Source organism: Bombus terrestris, chromosome 4, assembly GCF_910591885.1.
Source record: "Bombus terrestris chromosome 4, iyBomTerr1.2, whole genome shotgun sequence".
NCBI lineage: Eukaryota > Metazoa > Arthropoda > Insecta > Hymenoptera > Apidae > Bombus > Bombus terrestris.
Window position 1 is genome coordinate 935,905 of NC_063272.1, and position 20,193 is coordinate 956,097.

Here is a 20,193-nt window from a genome sequence, read left to right on the forward strand (position 1 = left end):
ACAGTAATTCTCTCGCTCGATTAAAGCCATTAGCTTGGTAAGCGGTGCGTCTCTGGTTTCCACCGATTATGGGACCTTTGTCTTTGCTTTATTGTTTTCCGCCGCGGACTAGATTCACTGATTAAATTCGCTACAAGGGCGGATCGAGCGATAATTCGGCAAGGAGAGACGACGCGATCGAAGGAATGATCGGAGGAAACAAAGAAAGCTAATATTTGGAACGAGGATGTTCCTGCGAGAGATGGGTCGAATCGAATCTCGATCGAGTCATTGCAGCGATAGAACGACGACAACGACGACGAAGTTGCACACCGGCACAGCCGCGCGCCATTTGCGTGGGTGACCTCAGATTACGTCACATCCGTCCCTTGCCGCATTAGTAGACTGCCCACAGCCTTGTCACGCTGTTGAGATAATGGATCCATTCGCATGGATCACGATCCAGGATTGGATGTGCCCGGGACACTGGAAATAAATGCGTCTATAATGATACCGACCGTATTATTTCATCGACGAGCCATAGAAGGGAGCAACTTGTTCCTGGTCCACCTGCCATGCGACCAATAAATCTTCGGAAATCGAAAATGGGAGTTGCACATCGACCGTCTCGCGTTTAGGTCACTTCGCAGCTAAACCGTCTTCGCCGCAGCTGTCTCGCGGTATAATCATGGAGTATTTAATTCTTTTTCTTCGAATAGACCATCGAAAAGCCTCGTGGACGTATTTAGCCGATGTAGACGCGTCGAGTTGGAATGTTATCGCGACGAAGCGCTCCAGTTTTTCGCCCGCTACGTTATCGAGGGAAATCATGGAAATTACAGTAATTCCCGGTAATCAGTACCGTAGACGCGTTGCGCAAATGTTCCTTCTGCGCGCGTTTAATGGCGGGTCATACGCGCGGTCTTCATAAATTACAGACAAAGACCGAGATTTCGCGTTTCTTCGCTCAGCCTACGAAAATACGTACCTACAGCATTCTCGGTTGAACGATTGGACGTTGCCCTCGTTACACCGAATTGGCAATGATCTTATTGCCTTGGCCAGTGGTTCCGTTTCATCAGTTTCCTGGAAATCCTTCGATCGTCCAAGAAAACGGAACGACGCGGTAATTCGGTCGACGACGACGATTCAATTGCGTTTTGAGACGAGCGATGGCGATCGTTCGACGTGATCGATTTGACGGACCTCTCGAAGTATCTCGCGACGACACGCGGCCGCCGCGATGGTCGTTGCGCTGTTTTAGCAATGAAAGTATCACGAGAGGCAGATTTCTAAAATAACGTTTGTATTTATTAAATTTGAACGTTATAAACTATGGTATATTGCATATATTATATTATATACGATACTAACGTAATATATTATATTAATACACGATAATATAATATATTATACACTATCGATATAGGTGTAGTATTCCGTTTTAAAAAGCCGGGCAACGTGTTAGTACGTGTGTGACGGAATGGGAGTTAGTATCCCCGTCCCGTTTCGGTTCCTACAAACGTATCGATAAATCGAACTTTACTCGATAGACCTCGTGCAGACGAGTGCATCGTATAGTTTCTATATGCATTTATTTGTGTACGCGTTTAGAGTTGCAATCGAATCGGTGCGCTCATACGTATCGCGCATACTTCTAGAAGGGATTGGAGTGAACGTAGAGATATCCCACAACACAGACTCTCTTCTTTTTTCCTTTCAAATGTCGCTTTATTTTTCACTTTTATTTGATAATAAATTGTCTACAATTTGTCCTAGGTTAGTACGTCTTGGAGTTCTCGTGGGGGGGGAGGTTCGCGAGAAAGCATAGGTCAATCAATAAAACGGTGAAAAATGGAGGTGAAAGCGAGCACTCGCGAAGGTGACTAACGAAAACGCGCCTCTCGTTCGTTTCTATTCGTTCTCTTTTCTCTCCTTTTCTTTTATTTACTTCTTTCATTTTGTTGCTCGGTTGGAAGTCGCGCGTGCAACAAGAAAACGGACGATATATATAAGCGAACGTAGCGAAGACAGACGATACAGAAGAACGTTACGATAAGAAGATTATATTCGATGCACGCGCGCGGATGCATATCCGGCGATTGAAGAACGCTGCCACGAACGGAAATCAAAGGGTGGCTTTTTGTAAAACGAAAAAAAAAAAACAAAAAACAACGGGTATGGTTGAACGAACGGTTGGACGTTGCCCTAGAAATCGTCGGTGTGCTCGATGCCGATAGACTTTGAACACTCGAAAACTCTCGTCGTATCTGGAACTGCGACGATCGTTTATTTTGAAAAACGGATCGCTTGCTACCGGCGCGGCGTCGCTAGGACGCCGTCCCTTCTACGTTCGTCTCTTCTTTTCTCTCTCTCGATCATTAAATTTTGTTCACGATTCGTTGCGATTTTTATCGATCGAAGGAAAACTCGCGTCGATTATTCGAAAGAATGCGGAATACCGTGATGGAAATGAGAAGATCGTAATACCGGTGAAAAATAGTACCCGAGAGCCATTGTATAATAGTAGCGCGACGCTGACGCTGTAAACTCTAAACGTACGCGATCGTAGAGACCTCGAGTCTCTTTGGCCATTTTGTTAGCCTGCCGTCTACGCGCGCGACTCGACGGCTCGACTTTCCGAAATATTTTCACGATTTTACGTTATCGCAACGCAGAGAAACATAGTACGTAGTATGAAAGTAAATATACGCGATCGTTTCGAACGTAGTCGCTAACCGATCGATCCAGTCTCGCGCGATCTGTAGCTCGACCGCGACCAATATCTTTCTGTTAGCTGCTGCACGTGGTGGATTCGCAAACGTTCTGCTCCGAGGGATGAAAATTTCACTCGCGACTCTGAAATATATGCTATGCCAGATGGCTTTCAGGTACGTAAAGAGCGAATACCTAAATTAATTTCATTCACATCCGGCGGTAAGTTCATACTCGCTCGAACTCTAAATAAATAACGCGACTAAGATAAATCGCAAACGAAAAGAAAGCCATGACGATGACTCGAGGTAGACGGAGAGCAAGAAATGGAAATACGTAGATACGAGAAGTAGAAAAGTGAAAGGAGATAGGAAAGTAGAAAGATGAATAGGATGAAGATGCGGAAAAGGAAGAAGATGAGGACAGCGGTTCTTTTTTCATGAACAAAAAGAACAAACGCAAAACGAAGCTATCGGTAATGAATGTTGATGACGAACGTTACACGAACGAATTCACGATTCAACCATATTATTCATTTAACACGCGATCGCGCCAAACCATTAATCCTTTCTCCCGTTCTATGTCGTATCCTTTGTCCCGATCTCTCTATACATGCACACGTACATATATATTCCTTGCTAAATCTTAGACTCTTTTACACGATATTCGTGGCATTGCCATCTATTGTTGCCGCACGATTACACTGAAATTTTAGCGGCGGCACCTCCGTTCGTCGCAGGCACCCCGTCTCGTTCTCTCGTCTTTCCGATTTATCGCGATCGTCGACACTTTGCGCGTATTCTTGAGATCGTTGTATCTAACTATGATATATCTACACGTTACTTATATGTCTATATCGATTGGTTGGTTTTTCACTTCTTTCGCTCGCCGTATTTTCTCTTTGCTCGATCGTCTAAACAGGCAAAGGGTAACCACACGAGTAAAGGAAGATCGGTTAAAACGTCGACCCACGGAGGCGATCGATCGACGTTTCCGATCCTTTCCCTGCGCCTAGACATTTGCTCTTTCGGCTTTCTACGCGGTACCACGTCATCTCGTCGAGTTCGACTCTTCGATCCGCGAAAGGAACAACGGATGATTTAAATCGATCATGGCCGTTCGACGTACAAAAAGATTACCGATCGATCGCTCGGTTCCTTTCGTTCGGCTGAGAGTGCGTCCTCGTTATCGATCACCGGCACCGCGTCCACAGTGTGCCACTCTTTGCTATCAGGGAACCGTACGGCTTGATCGGGACACGCCTCTAACATCCGATTTTATTATGATACAACAGCAACGATAGTTCAAAAATCGCGGCGTGGCCCGATCACGCGTGCCCCTCGAGCTTCCCCTCGCTATCGCTTCGATCTCGAGTAATAGTAATTAATTTAACGAATTAATCGTCGCCGCGTTCGTCGTTCTCGTTGATTAATACGCTACACGCTACGTCGTTTACGATGTACAATATCAATTAATTATCAAATTATTAATTCAATCATTAGAATTACTTTAGAATATTGGTACTCTTTCGCGTCACCTCCGTTCTTTCTTTGTTTCCATCTTATACGCTTCTCTTGTTCGTTTATTCCGCACTCTTTCTTTCCTTCTCTTTCTCATGCACGCTCATACACTCAAACAGATACACTCTTCTCTTCTATGCCGCACTCCATCGCATAATGTAGCACTCATCTTACGCCGCACTCATTCAGTTACATCTTAACGGAGATTATACAGAGCGTCCTGCCTCGACAGCGTCCGCGTCGTCGTTTGCACTTGTTGGCTTTACGGCTTTTCGTCGAAGTATAGTTGAATCGTGAGTAGAGCCCTTGCTATTATATTTATATAATATAAGTATTTATAACACGCACGTATAAATAAATGTTTTGTACTATAAAAAAAAGTAAAATGCTGAGACGTCGAGGGGAAATCGCGCGGCGCCGCGGCCCGAGAGTATTCGATTGCTCCGCAGTCGCAGCTGCTGCTTTGCTCTGTGTTCGCACGTAGTGTGCAGTTGTGAACGGAAAGTAGTCAAGAAAATTTAACAAGAGAGGAGGTAGAAACCAAAGAAGAGGAAACAGAAGTTAGAAGCGGCTTTCGATTAAATCGAAGTAACACGTTATAATTATCGTGTAAAGTATCGCGGGTGAATACGTTAACGTCTTTCTCATTCGTTTAGGTCGCGTTCTACTCGATCGAAGTTAGCCCGTATTTATATCCTCGAACACTCTGTGGGCCGTCCACGAGCTTCGTCCTCGACTCGAGATGATTTAATACAATGCGTTTGGTGAGAATTAGGTGGGTCTCGAAGAACGCTTCTCGTGTGTACACGTGTGTCGCGTGTCTGTCATCATTCGTACAACACTCGCACGTTCGTCATTCGCTCGTCCTTTCTCTCTTCGTGTACGCGCACGCGCGCGCGCGCGCGCGCGCCAATGTGTGTGTATGTGTGTTTGCGCGTGCACGCGTGTATGTGCGAATGTGTCGCCAGTGTGTCATGTACCGTCGATAAGAGTGTGTACGCGTGTGTAATTCTTTTGTCTCTAATGCACGGATCACGGCATTCAACGGCGATGCTTCCACGCGAGTGCACGATTTGCGATCTCCCTTCGTATGTATATTGGTTTGTCAGTCACAGGAGCTCTTGCCGCGAACGCATTCCCGTTGGAAGGAACGGACAGAGGGGAAATAGTCGTCGGTCCCATCGTCGTCGTTCGCTGGCAGTTCGTGAAGGAATAGCCTTCGCATGGCAAAAGTACGTGCCGAAAGTCTCGACCCGAGCAAAATGGGCTCGCGACGAGGGTGGGGCAAGAGAAAAAGGCGGCGAGCGGTTCTCGATGTCTCGGAATGCGTGCACGCGCGTGTTCGCAAACTCCGTGGCCGTCAGACCGCGGCTAGATTCAAAGAACGTTACTTATCCTCGTTTACTTTACTTAAGAAAAATTATTGTGCCGATAATATGTTGGGTCGCTAGCGAAACCCTAAAGAGGCAGTGCAATACGAGTGTGTCCTTAAGCAATTTCCAGGCAAGCTTCGGCCTAATATCACTTTTCGAGTCCATTGCTCATCGATATAATTAACTTTTTAATTTATTTTTTTCTCGTGTGTGTGTGTGTATATTTGCGTGTGTGTGTGTGCGTGTGTGTGTGTGTGGTAATTCTTCGATTATCTTACTTGTGTGTTTTCTTATCTTCTTTTTTTAGTTGCATCGCATTCGCTTTCATTTTTTTTTTTGCTTCATTTTTTTTGTTTTTCTTTAATTATTACTTACAGTGTACGATTAAAGTTACTCTTACGTGTCGTTTTAAAAGACATTCGGAGCACGGTGTAGTTTCTTTGGAGTATCATGCCGTCTCTCGTCTTATCGGTATTTCTCTCTCTCCCTGGAACCCGATTTCACGTTCCGTGCCAATCGTTTCGCTTAATTCCTCGGGCGGGAATATTTAGTTATCGGTTCGAACGGAATCGGTTCTCTAGCAAGTTGTTCTCGGCCGAACGTCCTCCGGCTTCTTGCTCGCACTTCCATTCGCTAAGAAACTCATCCGCCTGATTTTCCCTTTACTCGATAATATTAGTAACGCTAAAAATCGCGGTCGTCCGAATTGGACGTAGGCGTCGTTGGTACACGCGGGATATGACCAATAACGATCGTCGAACTCGAATCGTCCCCGCCTGCTCGAACCGTCTTTCGTCTTCCGTCGCTGGATCCTCTGGAACGTCGTCGATCCTCCTTGTGACATTCCTTGACTGTCGGACGAGAGTAGGGGGGTACGAGAACTCGTCTCGCATGTCGCGTTTCTCCTTAAATCAGCAACGATCGGATTCGGACGATGTGTAACTTCTTAACGTATAGTTTTACTACGTTAGTTGTTCGCGTTGGTGAAATTTATGTATCCTGAGCTGACGCTTGTAACAGCCTTTTTCTTTTTGTAGAGATGGTTGCCCAGCTGGTAGAATTGACTTGAAGTTGCCTACATTTGAATCGCGTACGATGATCCTCGTTGTGCTTTAACAGTTGGTCTCCGATGATAATGACGGCGACGTCCGCTTGGAATCGCGTTTGCATAACTTTCGTCACAGCCGGGATTTGCTGGGATTCGTCCACTTCGTCGCTCTCCCGCAGCCTTCGAGATCGTTCTTCCGTTCTTTTCTCTTCCGATGTTATCGAGATGTCTTGATTTGCGAATTTGCTTCGTTCGTACAGCGTTCCGTCTCTCGTTACGCGTTCCTCTCGTTTCCGATTGACCACGAAAGAGACGAAGAAGCAACGAATCGGAGCAGATATCCGATAATGGAACTATATGGAAATCCAACGAATGCAGCTTAGTTACTAGTGAACAGTGCCGTCAACAGGCGCTTTCGAGATGCGCGCTCTGTCTTCTCCTCGCTTGCCGCTGCCGAAACTGATGAAACTCGGCCTTCATCGCTTGCACTCTAGCCTCGATGTTGTCCCTGCTATACCTCGGCGTCTGATGATGAATCGTATGCACCTGGTGAATGTGTGGCACGTGAATAGTGTGAATCTGATGCACCGGTGGCCTCTCTTCCCTGGTCGGGGTGGAGGCGGATGTGGGGGTCGGCGTACACGAGACAGGATCGAACTCGTAATGTCCATCGACGCTGCCGGCGTCCACGGCATTTTGGATGTGCGTGTGCTCTACTTTCGCTTGATCCTGAAGCTCCAACCATCGGCCAACCAGGGGTGGCGGCGGTGGTCTGTAAGGCGGTGGTCTCCACTCGGCCACTGTACTACCGCTCCTCGAGCTCTGATTCTGTTGCGAGGTGTTTTTACTGCCGAAGCCCGAGCTGCTAGACCTACTCTCCGGCGATGTCTCCAAGTCTGGGGACGCGGCCAGCTCCGGAGCAGACCTCGCGTGTCTCGCGTGTCGAGGAGGCAGCCTCGCTCTCGATCTACCGGCAGATTGAGGCGGCGAAGAGGTCGCCAACGGTTGAACGGGTACGAACCTCCTAGACTCGGCGTGAATCGCCTTCAACGAGGGAAGCTCCTGGCTGTATCGCTGGTGCACGCTACGAAGCTGAAGATAATCGGGCGGCGTCGGAAAGGAACGTTCTCCGGATGATGGTTGCCTGACAGAACTGAGATCGCTGAAGTATAAAGGCGTCCAGGGGACTTGCGGTCCGCTCGGTGAACTGGCCAAGAACCTGGGTGACGAGATCGTGCAGATCGCTGGCGCTATTCTAGCTAACGAGTTCACCGTCCCGTGATGATGAATAGACGGCGGTAACCCTCCGATGGAGACACCGCTACCATCGGACCTGAGGCTGAGTTGACTGGTGCCGACGAGCGGTCGCCGCCAGGAGGATTTGAGCCGCTGCTTCGGCAGGAATCCACCGTCGTCGCTGCTCGAAGCGTCCAGGATGCTGTTGTTCGCCGAGCTGAGGACCGAGTCTGCTACCACGAAGCGGCCGTCGGCCGCGCGTGAGATTTTACCCAGCGGTCGGCCGCGGCACGAGTCCGGCGTATCCGGGTTCAGAATCTCCCGCAGGAGATTTAGACCTGGTACTCGGCTTTTTCTAGGTCTACGGGTAGGACAGAACGAGCGTTAGAGAGTTCGCAATGGTGGGCGTTAACTATGGCGACGCGATCAACTCCGTCGAAGGAATTCCGAAGCGCTATGTGCTCGTCGAGACGAAATTTCCATCGTTTCGTTTAGAAAACAAGGAACGCTCTTTTACTCTGGACAAACTCAACTCGGTTCTATCCTTGACAAATCAGAAGCATGGTGGACATTGAAACAGTTTGAAAATCGATCGACTTCCTTCGACGATGTTAAACGATCGTCATACACAGCGATAAACGTGCAACAACGACGTAAAAAATACGCAACGTTAACACGAACAAAAAGGAAAGAAGGATCTAGGAAAACAAAACAACGTAAAGGCAGACGTACAAGTTAAACGTACAAGATAATTATTAAGAATTAATTACGTATACGTATAATAACGAATAATGGATGCAGGCGAGGAAGGCATGCGCATGCGCATTCCGGTGCACGAGTGGTCGGGCGTGATGTGGATCGTGGGCGGGTGGGCGTTGCCAGTGAGTGGATCTTTCTTTTTTTTCTTTTCTTTTTCAATATTTTTTTTTTTTTTTTTTAGATTTCATTGCCCAATTTTTTTTTTTTTTTTTTTTTTTAGTGATAGCAATCGTGGATTTAGGTGCTCCGAAACTCGTCACCTTTTCTCCTCCTTCGGGTCCGGCAGCAAGGAAAGATGGGGGAGAGAGAATGTTGTAACACAACGATTACATTCACAAAAAACAATATCGTGGCGATAATGATAAGAAATATAACTCTAAATAATCGAACGTTACTTCTAGGCGGTGATATTAGGGAGCAAATAGATAACGCGTTTTCCTGTCGGGATCGCGTCTCACGTTCTTCCAAAACTCGTTGCGTTTCGTCGTGCGTTCACAACGGAATAGACACAAAGAAGGCGAAACAAAATCGTAAATCAGACACGATAAATAGGTGTCGGATGACTGCGTCCGCGAAAAGAAGAGAACGGAAAATAGAAGGAATACTCGGGGTAACACGGAAAATTATCAAGTAAAGAGAATGTACAACAGATCATTGTGCAACGATACAAATATATAAAACGGATCGATGGTAAAGGAAGAGGGGATTTAAGCATAATCAGACAAGAATGTTCATCGATCGTAGGGGAAAGAGCAAAGTTTCGTACAATGACGAATAATCGTGTAAAAACGATCAACAATGAATAATACAATGAAAAATCGTGTCTAAATGCAGTTGAGGGTAGAGCCGCAGTGAAAGCGGCTTACCTATGTTTCTTTGCTTATGTCCGTGTGTGATCGAGTGTGATCGCGTCTTTTTACGGCTCGTCTAAAATCGATAGACTGGAAACAACAAAAGAATACAAGAAGTTTCGGTTAAAATTTCGATCGATGGGAAGCACCCTGATTACTATCGCAGCGGTTCCATTGCATTTCTTTTGTCTTTGTTACTTTTGTATCTCTTTTTATCGTCATGCTTGGTGAAGCGTGACATGCTACGTGAGTGGAAAGAGTTGAAAAAGCAAACGGGCGGACCCCGCGAAAGCTCCCGTTTGCTCAAGTTATTTCGTGTAATCGAGATTGTAACGTGAAGAGAGAGAGAGAGAGAGAGAGAGAGAAGAGGTTAAAGGTGAAAGTAAATGCCGCGAACCGAATCCGGCGAATGAAGGGAGGTCGTCGTTGCGTTTCGTTCGCCGCACCGAAACCGTACCCGAAATGTCCAGGTGTTAACCGGGGTCGGTCCGCGACACTTTTAAAAAATGAAGCAAGCTATCGATCGAATCTTTAATAAGAATTATCTCAGTTCGGTGCATCTACGAATACAGAAATGTTGCGCGAAATTCATGACGTTTCCATATATACGAGCAAAAAAGTAGTCACAGCGATCTCGATGGTTTCGGGGTCCGTTTCGATACGCATTGTTACGTCGCGATTACATACAATCGTCATTTAACCGGTTAATCTTGCTAAACCATCGACTCGCTCGTATCTTAATTATCGTCTATCGATTGAGCGAGTGGCACAATGAGAGACGACAGACAAAAATCGAGTGAACAAGTCGGGTGAACGTGAGTGATCGTGAGTCAAGTGAGCAAAGTAGATGACAGAAAGGAGTGAATGAACGTATCAGTGAGAAAGAAGGACAGCGACAGTTATGAGTGAAGTATCATTGCGACTGGCAGTTAAGAAAAAAAAAAAAAAAAAAATTGGAGACGAACGAATAAGTTTTTCTATGGTTTACGGTGATCACTGTAGAGGCGAGATCGAGAATGAACATCGACAAATGCAAAAGTCGATGTACATGGTATATTGAAACAATTTCAATCTACGTAAAATGACAAGGACTAGCTTCGTTTGCCAACCTCGATCAATTGCGAAAAAGAAACTATGTAGTAGTACGTTATGTTTAAGCGATTATTAGAATCGAATCATTTTCAGCTACTAAAATCTACTGTCTTTCTCGTCTCGTATCTATGTACTCCCTAAGTCCGCCGAACGAAGGTATTTAGGGTACTGACTGGATGTTACTAGTGTGACTCCTAGCTGTATTGCCTGTATTGCTGATCTCATCTACAGTCATGACAATCATCCTAAGTAGTAGATAGTAGTAGATGGTAGTAGTGGTAGATTAGTAGGTCCTAGCAGGTAACATTGCAGAGCTGTAGTCTCGCATAGTAGGTAGTAGTAGTAGTAGCAGTAGTAGTAGCGGTAATAGTACAGTAGGTAGGTTGTAATAGTAGTAGTAGTAGTAGTGATAGTACTGGTAACGGACAAGTCCCAGCGGCAAGTGGCGTTTGCTCGCTCGATCGATCAACGACGAACCACGAGTATCGATCGAATCGTTTGACCGATCGACGTATCGTTTGGCAATTAGGTGTTTCAGATACACACAAACACATACATGTATGTCGTCGACGAGTTCTTATTTTCGTGGTCTCGGGAGCAACCGTTGTCTCGGGTACGTAGTAGTAGTAGTTGAGCGATGGTAGTAGCCGTATTATAGTAGTAGCAGTAGTAGTAGCAGTAGTAGTAGCAGTAGTAGTAGCAGTAGTAGTAGTAGTAGTAGTGGTAGTAGTAGTAGTAGTAACAGTAGCAGTAGCAGTAGTAGTAGTAGTAGTAGTAATAGTAGTAGTAGTAGTAGTAGTAGTAGTAGTAGTAGTAGTAGTAGCAGCAGCAGTAGTAGTAGTACTAGTAGAAATAGTAGTAGTACAATAGTAACAGTAGCGGTAGCAGTTGTAGTAGTAGTACTAATAGAAGTAGTAGTAACAGTAGCAGTAGTAACAGTAGCAGTAGCAGTAGCAGTAGCAGTAGCAGTAGCAGTAGCAGTAGTAATAGTAGTAGTAGTAGTAGTAGTAGTAGTAGTAGTAGTAGTAGTAGTAGTAGTAGTAGTAGTAGTAGTAGTAGTAGTAGTAGTAGTAGCAGTGGTGGTAGTAGCAGTAGTAGTGGTGGTAGTAGTAGTAGTAGTAGTAGTAGTAGTAGTAGTAGTAGTAGTAGTAGTAGTAGTAGTAGTAGTAGTAGTAGTAGTAGTAGTAGTAGTAGTAGTAGTAGTAGTAGTAGTAGTAGTAGTAGTAGTAGTAGTAGTAGTAGTAGTAGTAGTAGTAGTAGTAGTAGTAGTAGTAGTAGTAGTAGTAGTAGTAGTAGTAATAGTAGTAGTAATAGTAGCAGTACTAGTAGTAGTAGTAGTAGCAGTATTAGTAGTAGCAGTGGTAGTACTTGGTTTATTTTCAGTGTGGCTAGCGGAGGTTAGGCTTACTGTTCCGCCTCTCTATGATAAACACGCTCTCGTAATCTCGATTATCGAGGTGGAGTGCGTGATGGTCACGATCACGGTTCGGGGGGGCCTGCTCGTGGACCGGCTCCGAGGTGGCAGTGGCGGGGGTGGTTACTTGCGTAGGAAGTGGTGGTTGATGAAGAGGTTGTGGTGGTGGTGGTGGTAGTTGCGGATTCAACGGGCTGCAACGGGTCAGCGTCGAGACTGACTCGCCGCACGCGTTTAGATTTGTCGACCTATGGAAAACACAGAGAGAGAGGAGGACAAGAGACGCCCACGTTTTCATTTATAGCTCTTCTTCATATTCGTTTCCTTTCTTTCTTTCTTTCTTTTGCTCTCTTTTCTCTTTCATCGCTTGCCTTTCTAGCCGCGTTTCCTCGTCATACATCTTTCGTTCTATCGTGATTGCCATTCGTACGAGAAACGAGAGAAAGAGGGAAAGAAAGCGATTAATTCCAAACCCGCTGGAGATGTCTTTGTGCCGAAGTTACACTCGTTCTAGTTTTTTCTCTCACATCCGTCGCAGCATATGACGCGACGCAGCTTCGACTATCGACAGATTTTATCAAAGACTACTCCGAGCTCTTTCTCTCCGTAACCCTCTCGATCTCCGGCAAAATTTCTTTAGCTCGCGTGTTGGCTCTCTTCTGATCCTTGCTCTGATCGTGATCCTCGAACATCGATCGTCGAGGTTCTATCAGCTCCGTATTTGTATCTCGTACGCGTGCTTTTTCCATCGATTTTGATAATTTACCGCCCGCAACTACTTCGATCTCCGATTGTACACGCTAACACAACCAACGATATTCGAAAGGTATACACATCTACGGCTACGAATACGGAGCTGGAAACGATAATCTTGGCAGTGGCTGAACCGTCCAGCCCGTTCTGGATATACGTGTAGGTATAATCGTGCATTATTTGCTCGCTTCGTGAAAACCCTCGGGAGAAGCGCGGTAGATACGTTCGTGTTTGCACGAGGGAGACTCAGTCGCGCGCGTGTAAATCGAGAAAAGGGCTTATCACGAGACCGACCAGCGAATAAACTAAAAGCTGTCCGAGAAGTATTCGTCGATTTCATTTCTCGCGACGATGAGGTCTCCATCGGTCGATTCGATTACCGTGACATACAGTAGAAGCGCGTAGATAATGCCAACGAATTAGCATTGCCGCGGCGAGAGTAATCGCGGGTACTTTCGTGATATTTTATCACGTCAGATTACATCGACTATTCGAATCAATGTTAATGCCGCGGCTGATTGCGCACATGAATTTAAGATTACTCGCGTAAACATCGAAAAGGCATTAATCAGATGAATACAAACGATGGTACTTTGCGTAATCGCGAGCACGCTATGTTTTTGCGATCGTTGGAAAAGATGCTCTCGCGATAAGCCCACAAGTAATTCGAATGGAACGATTGGTCGTGCCAGCGATTCAGAAAAAAGAGTCGTAAAATAAGCCATGAACGAGGAAAAGGTGAGGGGAAGATCGACGTGAATGGAAATGAAGGAAACGCGGGTGAATGATTTATCCGCAAAAATTTCTAAGAGTCAATGGAGGTGAACGAACGAAAAATAGAGGGGGACGGGATTAGGAGTTGGAGTTGGGTGTGGTGGTGAATCGTGGGGTAGGAAGAAAAGAAAAAAAGAAAACGGACGTCGAACGACAAACGAAATGGCTCGTCGCGGGAAACAAAGGCGACATACGATCCAGAATAGGCATCACTGCAGTCGTATTGTGGACTTTTGGATGCCACGATGGAAATCATAATAGTCGGCTGAGTACCCGTTACTACACGTGCAGTCCGCTTGGCGTGATTTCAAAGCTGAACACCTTATCATTGGTTATCGAGGCCGATTTTCATACGTACGTACGGTTCGTCGGGAAATGCGATGACGTCGGCGAACGTGCTCTTTCGCGATCGAACGTTTCCGTGCGATCATTTTCTCTCTCGAGAACTATTCTCTCTGGCGTCGTTCATTGAACGACCCGCTCTCTGTTTTGCTTTTGTGCTTGTTTCGTGGCAACAGAAGCTGCACGCTGACGCGACGGAAGGCGAGCGCGAGGCTCGAGCGAACAGCGTCCGATCCGATCCCGGATCGACTCCTCTCTTTCCTTTTCTTTTTCTTTTATCGGCACGTGTTCCGAGATACCACATCGGGGGAGAAGAAAAAGAATTGGCCAGTCTTTCGGGCGGCGAAAAGTTGGATTGGTCGAGGTGTGTATCGATCGCGGTCAGAAAAGGGGAAATTCGGATAGGATCTTTATTCTCGTGTCTCGCGTTTCGGTCGCGTGCCGTGCCCTAACTTCTCCCCTCTATTCGAGGATGAAACTATAAAATAAGGATGACAGAATTTGGACCATATCCGTGTTACTCAGCACGAGTCGAATATGTAACTTGACGAAATCGAGTTATTTCGGTGGAAAACCGAGACCGGAACAATTCGGATCCAGGGACCAGGTCGAATGCAAAAGTATCGCTCGATTGTTCGCTCGTGCCCAAAGACCGCAATGCACACGCAAAGGCGGACGCCAATATACGTATGTAGGTGCGTTGATCGTTTCTCCAACCTCGTCCAAAATACCTCTGCTGCTGCGGTTTAGTCTGCCGGTTTTTCATCGTCATGCGATGCATCTAACAATAAGTACGCGGCTCGCGTTCTATTATGTATTGCGCAAGATCAAAAGAGGGTTTCCATTTATTCTATCCTCGACTTTACTCTCCCTTGTATTTTATTCTAGTGTATTTTACGTTTGTTTGTCTCATTATTTCTTTATCTTGCAACGACAAGTGGATGTGACTGCTGTTTTCGTAAAAGTGGATCGAGACGGCGAAAGGAGAGAACGAGAAGATTCTCTCCTACGTCTCTCTCCCGACTTACAAGTTACTCAGAGATATGTTATTAAAGAGAGTTTCGTTCGTGCAATAATGTTTACTTGCCTTCCTTACGTCACTCGTGTATCATAAAAGATGGTCATCGAAACTCTATTGTTTGAATTTTAAACGCAAGCGAGATTGTCGCACGAACGACACGTCTATCATGTAAATATATATATATATGTTTGTGTGTATATATGTATATATATACATGTAAATATATATATACATATATATACACATATATGTTCATCCGTGATAATAAAAATGTATATGAATAATATCTGGTATATAGCTCGAATATTTTGTTTGCTATTAATTACTCGTGAGAGGTTTCTTAAATGCTTGCGGTGCTTCGGTCGCCTAATGCTCGTAAGAAGGGGTGGAGTGGACTTAATTGCTAGCTCTGGCTAAACCTAAGTGATGGATGTATATATCTCTTCAAGGTCGTAGCTGCACCGGCTTCACAGCCCTCCCTTTGTTCGGGCAGGACGTGCCTTTCGTTTTCACAATTATCCAAGCGTTCTGTTGATCACGGAACGACGCTTAAACGAACCGTACACTCGAGTGCAGATACGATCTCTTCAGTCTACGTCCTTGATTCGTAATTAATCTTCGATTGATTCCCAATCGGGGGATCGATAATTTAGATAAAGTCGGAACCTGTGGGGAAGACAGAACTTTCGGAGACAGACACTCACTTTTTCAAAGGCACTGTTCCCTGGGGCCCTTGCCCTGCGCCGTTCCTGGCGTCGGTAACCCGGCAGGCCACCATACTATACGCTGAAAGCAGTTCTACAATGTTACAAGATTATGTTAAATGAGTAAGTGTTCAGGGTTCACAGGTGCTTGCCCAGCCCTGCGTTACCAGGCCGTTCTCGTCTCCTTTTCGAGTTAAAGGGAAAACCGCGAATCCCAAGCGAATATCAAAGAATACATTGCTAGAAAAGAGACGAGACGACCTCGAGCCCAGGTGCAGGTAAGACTCGAAGGAATAAATCAAATGACTGATTAACTCGCTCTTCGCGACCCAGCCCTACCTTTCTCCTGTTTTCGTCTTTTCCGTTTATTGCAAATCTTCACCGCGCATATGCTGAGGATGATCGCAACGATGAAGAAGAGTATACCGCCAACGACGCCCGCGGTGATCGCCTTGTGCTTCACTCGAGCCGGCACCGGGAATTTCACCTGCTCGCTGGCGCCGTAATTGGTCGCCGAATTGGCAAACACTTGGAAATAATAGGTTCTACCACCGACCAGATTCTTCACTGTACTCGCAGTCAAAATCGTCGTGATACAAGAAAACATAAAAAAGACTTCGTTTAACCATCGTTGTTGTTTATTTGCAACAAAGTGAAAGAAGAACGTACCCAAATAGCTGGTTTCTTCGGGTCGTATCTGTCCCTTGTTGAGCGTTTTCCAGGGTCCGTCCGTCTTATATTTGATGGTGTAGTATTGAATGAGATGATTACGTTCCACAGGGGCTTCCCAGGATATCAGGAAACCGTTACTGACCTCCGTCACCGTGAGATTTTTGGGAGGACCTGGCTTTGGTCCTGACGATTTATATGGAATTAGTAGGGACGACAGACAGAGAAACATTTTAGATAAAGAATAAAGTGGGATATGTCCGGTGTTATACTCGACGACCATACCGTATGTGTAATTCCCTTCTCAAGGATTTCCATCGGGCGTTTATTCGCATTCCAGCGCGTAACTCTGTGGTTACGGGGGAAACAGCGACAGAATTGGGATTACAGCCGCTAATAAGGCTAACGAATGAACGCCGGAAGTAATTTGGTCGTAACATTATATACATATGTAAGTAGTGACGAAAGAAGATGAGCTCATGCGTCTCCGATTCCTTCGAGACGTTGCATCAACATTGTCTATCCCGCGACATCGTAATGCATTAACGTTACCGTTTGTCAAGATTTATTTGTCGTCGTCTCGATCTTTAATCGAGTAGAATTTAAAAAAAGACAAGCAAAAAACAAGTAAACTTGATAAAAGGAGAGACTAACAAAAAAAAAAAAAGACACGCGCGTACGTACTTTTGCGTTGTCGATGAAATTTTCTGGCAATATTCGTAATTATTTGCATCCGTTAAACAGTATCACGGCACAATGCGATAAATTTTCACGACGGAAAAATATACGTGACTGAAGCGGCCGATATTTCTGCGATCGTTTCTGCGGTATTTACAATGTACCTATTTGTTAACTTCATTTCCGCGGTCGTGCACGCTGTGCCGAATAAATTGTCAACCACACAGCCGGTAACGTGTGCATTAGGAAATGTGCAAACGGAAAACAGACGCACACGAGGACGCGTGCCCGCATCTACCCACACCTTGCTTCACCCCCTTTAACCGTGCAGGCACAAAAATATAAATGGTTTCTCGATGGAGGCGCCGCGCTGTGGCGTCCGGGAATACCGTGAATAACTGGAACGCGGTTATTGTATTCGCGAAAAGCTTTTTACCAATGTAACGGCCACGAGTGGCTGCAATTAATTCGCGCCGGTCGAATGAAAATTTCTCCCCGCAAAGGCGACCCTTGCGTTTTTGTTCGACCGTACTCGTTTCGATCGTCGCACCGTGCGCGCTCGATGCGACCGAGTTCCACTCGAAAGCAAACTCTCCGCTTCTCGATACCAGCCGCCAACCCTTCACCCCTCCTTTCCCTTTCTTTTCGTACGTTCGTTTCTATTGAATTCGAGCACATTATCTCGACGAATAATTTGGGGGAAAAAGTTCGTTTGTCGGATAGCGAGCGAAGCACGCGAAACAACGACGAGAATCGAGTCTCCGTCGACTGAAAGACGAAAAAATTTAGTGGGCCGAAACAAGTCCGTGTTTCGCTCCGAAAATAAACGTAATTCCGGCTGCGAGACGAAATCAGGCCGGACGACGAAAACGACCCAACAAAAAGCTAACAAACAGGCAAAACAATCGAAACGAGAACCAACTTGGTGGTCGACCGCGTGTCCCCTGTTAACGAGATTACGCGTTTCTCGACGCTTTCGGTCTTTATTGACTTTTTACGTTGCTCGCGCGCTGTCGACAAAATTTACGCCAGGCCTGTACAGCATCGTGAATGACAATTGATTTCGATGCAAAGGCTCCGCTTTCCCTTCTTCTCGCGTTTATCGTCCCCTTCTGATCACGTTACGGTATTTAAACGTTTGGATACGGGGCAAGGATAAACGGGGAGAGATAGTCGATAGAAAACACGACTGGGAAAAGGCTAAAATAAATTTCATATTGAGTGCCGACTGAAAGTGTTTATAAACCAATTACAACACGAAGAAAATTGTACGAATGCACGCGGTAGAGTAAATAAATTAAAGAAAAGAAATTGATACCTTTCGGGCGCATGATTGGCGGGAACACTGGGTTGCCGGTAGAATCGGTCGGTAATATGAGAGTATTATGATCTAAGATGTCTGAAACGAGAGCAAAGAAAACGGCAATCGTGAGAAATCAGGTGGGAGTCGAAAGACAAGTGGATCCGGTGGTCCGGGGTGACTGGTCGTGCCTTAATAATAGGTCGCAGAGAGCAGGATCGGCGCGGAGGAGATCCTCGCGAATCCGATCCACCGGAATTCTCGTTAAGCTGGCTGTAATCGTGTTACTCGAGGCGGGCTAACGAGTTTCGAGACCGTTGATGCGTAGACAGCGACGAATGGGGAATGGAAAGAGGCAAAAATTGAAGCGCGGGGAAAGAAAGATGCGGGTGAAGAGAAAGGGAAAGAGAAAGGAAAAGAGAAAGGGAAAGGGACAGGGACAGAGAAAGGGAAAGGGAAAGGGAAAGGGACGTTGGACGTACCTGAGGTTCTCGTGGCACCACTGTACGAGAGAAAATTCGGATTGTTGTTCGTGGCTCGTTCCCGGTTATTAGCGGAAATTTCTGATTCCTACGCGTTATTAATATGGAAATGCCGGAAAAATGGACGAATCGGGTCACGTTTTACGATCTCACGGGATTACGAATTGCATACGGATGTATGAAACAAAAATTTACTAGATATACAAGTTTATGAGTGTGAATGCGTATATGTGAGTGTATGGTAGAAGCGAATGCACGAAACGAAGCAAGTTGAAGATGGACGGCGTCGCCCTTGTCTTTGCAACGACAACCGGATAAAAATCTGTACAAGCTCGTGCAGGAAAAATCAAGATACAGTATGTACAAATGGCAGGCAATGACCCGGCAGATTCGAGGGAAGGAAATAAAAGAGGAAACAGAATGAACGGCTCGATGGGTTTTCCGATACGATAAGTCGCGACGGAAGTCTTCGTTCCCCTCCTCTTTGCTTCTTCTTTTAGGTGAGGTGAGTTTTAGCGTTAACTTTGAAATTCTCGCGCAGAATCGCTATTTCCAGCAACGAAGCTTCATAAACATCGGTCACGGAGAAGAGAGGGAAGCTTTCTTCCGCGCAAGGCATCTTTACGAAATCGTTCAACCGAGATTCTTTGTTAGCTCGTTTCGAAGCTCGTCCGTTTTCAGAGAACGAGCGAGCGAGCGAGCGAGTGAGCGAGAAGGAGCGGGAGAAAGCTCAGAATCGGACGGTTTTATGGTCGATCGCGTTCAAATACAAAATCGTCCCTTTGATTTCGGAGCTACAGCTTTTGCGGTAGCGTCGAGTTGTTTCGGTGCTTGCCGCTGCCTCTACCCACGGAAACGACTTTTCCAACACCGATTACTAGTTGTACGAACAGCTACGATTGAAACGACGATCTTACCGCTTTCGTCCGTGGCTGGAGCATGACCGGCGCTCGATGATGGAGTCGCTGAGTGCGTCAGTGCCACGTCTTCGAGAGTGAAGCGATTGAAAAAAGAAGGAAAAGAAGAATTGCATAGGATGCGATTTGTTAGTCATGTTAACATGGACAAAGACCGTTAATTGCAGCGATAGCGATATTCGTTCGAAAATCGACTATCGCGAAATAGAGAGTTCCGGATTGTAACGAACGATTATCGCGATAGATCATACGGCACCTTGTATCACCGATCCGATTATACCAAAAGTTCAAAGATCGTTACCAAGTGTCCTGATGGTAATGAGTTTGCTCAGCATCCCATCGCCCAGAGCGTTCTTCCCGATCACTTGGAATTCGTACAGCGTACCTGGCGTTAAGCTGTTGATCGTTACCGTCGTGCTTCCAGACGGAGTTACTGGAATCGTTTTCCATTCCGACGTACCAGATTCTCTGTACCTGCGTTAAACGGAAACCAAAGTTTCCTATAAACTCGTTCCAAAACGTACATACTTAGTTCGACACTCGAAACAACGTACTCGTTTACGAGT

The 20,193-nt window shown here is 45.9% G+C and overlaps 1 protein-coding gene across 21 annotated transcripts in view; it reads right to left on the reverse strand.

Annotated features, from left to right (window-relative positions):
- Positions 1 to 1,685: 1,685 nt before the first annotated feature.
- Positions 1,686 to 20,193, reverse strand: part of LOC100643265 (protein turtle) — a 156,704-nt gene continuing 138,196 nt past the window's right edge. For 12 of the 21 annotated variants that reach the window (XM_048405537.1, XM_048405533.1, XM_048405536.1 and 9 more), the window contains 6 exons: positions 19,929 to 20,101; positions 18,247 to 18,327; positions 16,251 to 16,436; positions 15,921 to 16,148; positions 15,582 to 15,675; positions 1,686 to 8,232 (listed from right to left, as the gene is read on the reverse strand). In XM_048405537.1, coding sequence (XP_048261494.1) covers positions 7,038 to 8,232; positions 15,582 to 15,675; positions 15,921 to 16,148; positions 16,251 to 16,436; positions 18,247 to 18,327; positions 19,929 to 20,101 — 1,957 coding nt within the window. In that variant the 3' untranslated portion in view covers positions 1,686 to 7,037. Of the gene's footprint in view, positions 8,233 to 8,816; positions 8,902 to 11,941; positions 12,236 to 15,581; positions 15,676 to 15,920; positions 16,149 to 16,250; positions 16,437 to 18,246; positions 18,328 to 19,627; positions 19,697 to 19,928; positions 20,102 to 20,193 lie in introns of those variants that run through there. The other 9 variants (XM_048405532.1, XM_048405544.1, XM_048405542.1 and 6 more) reach the window with 8 other exon arrangements.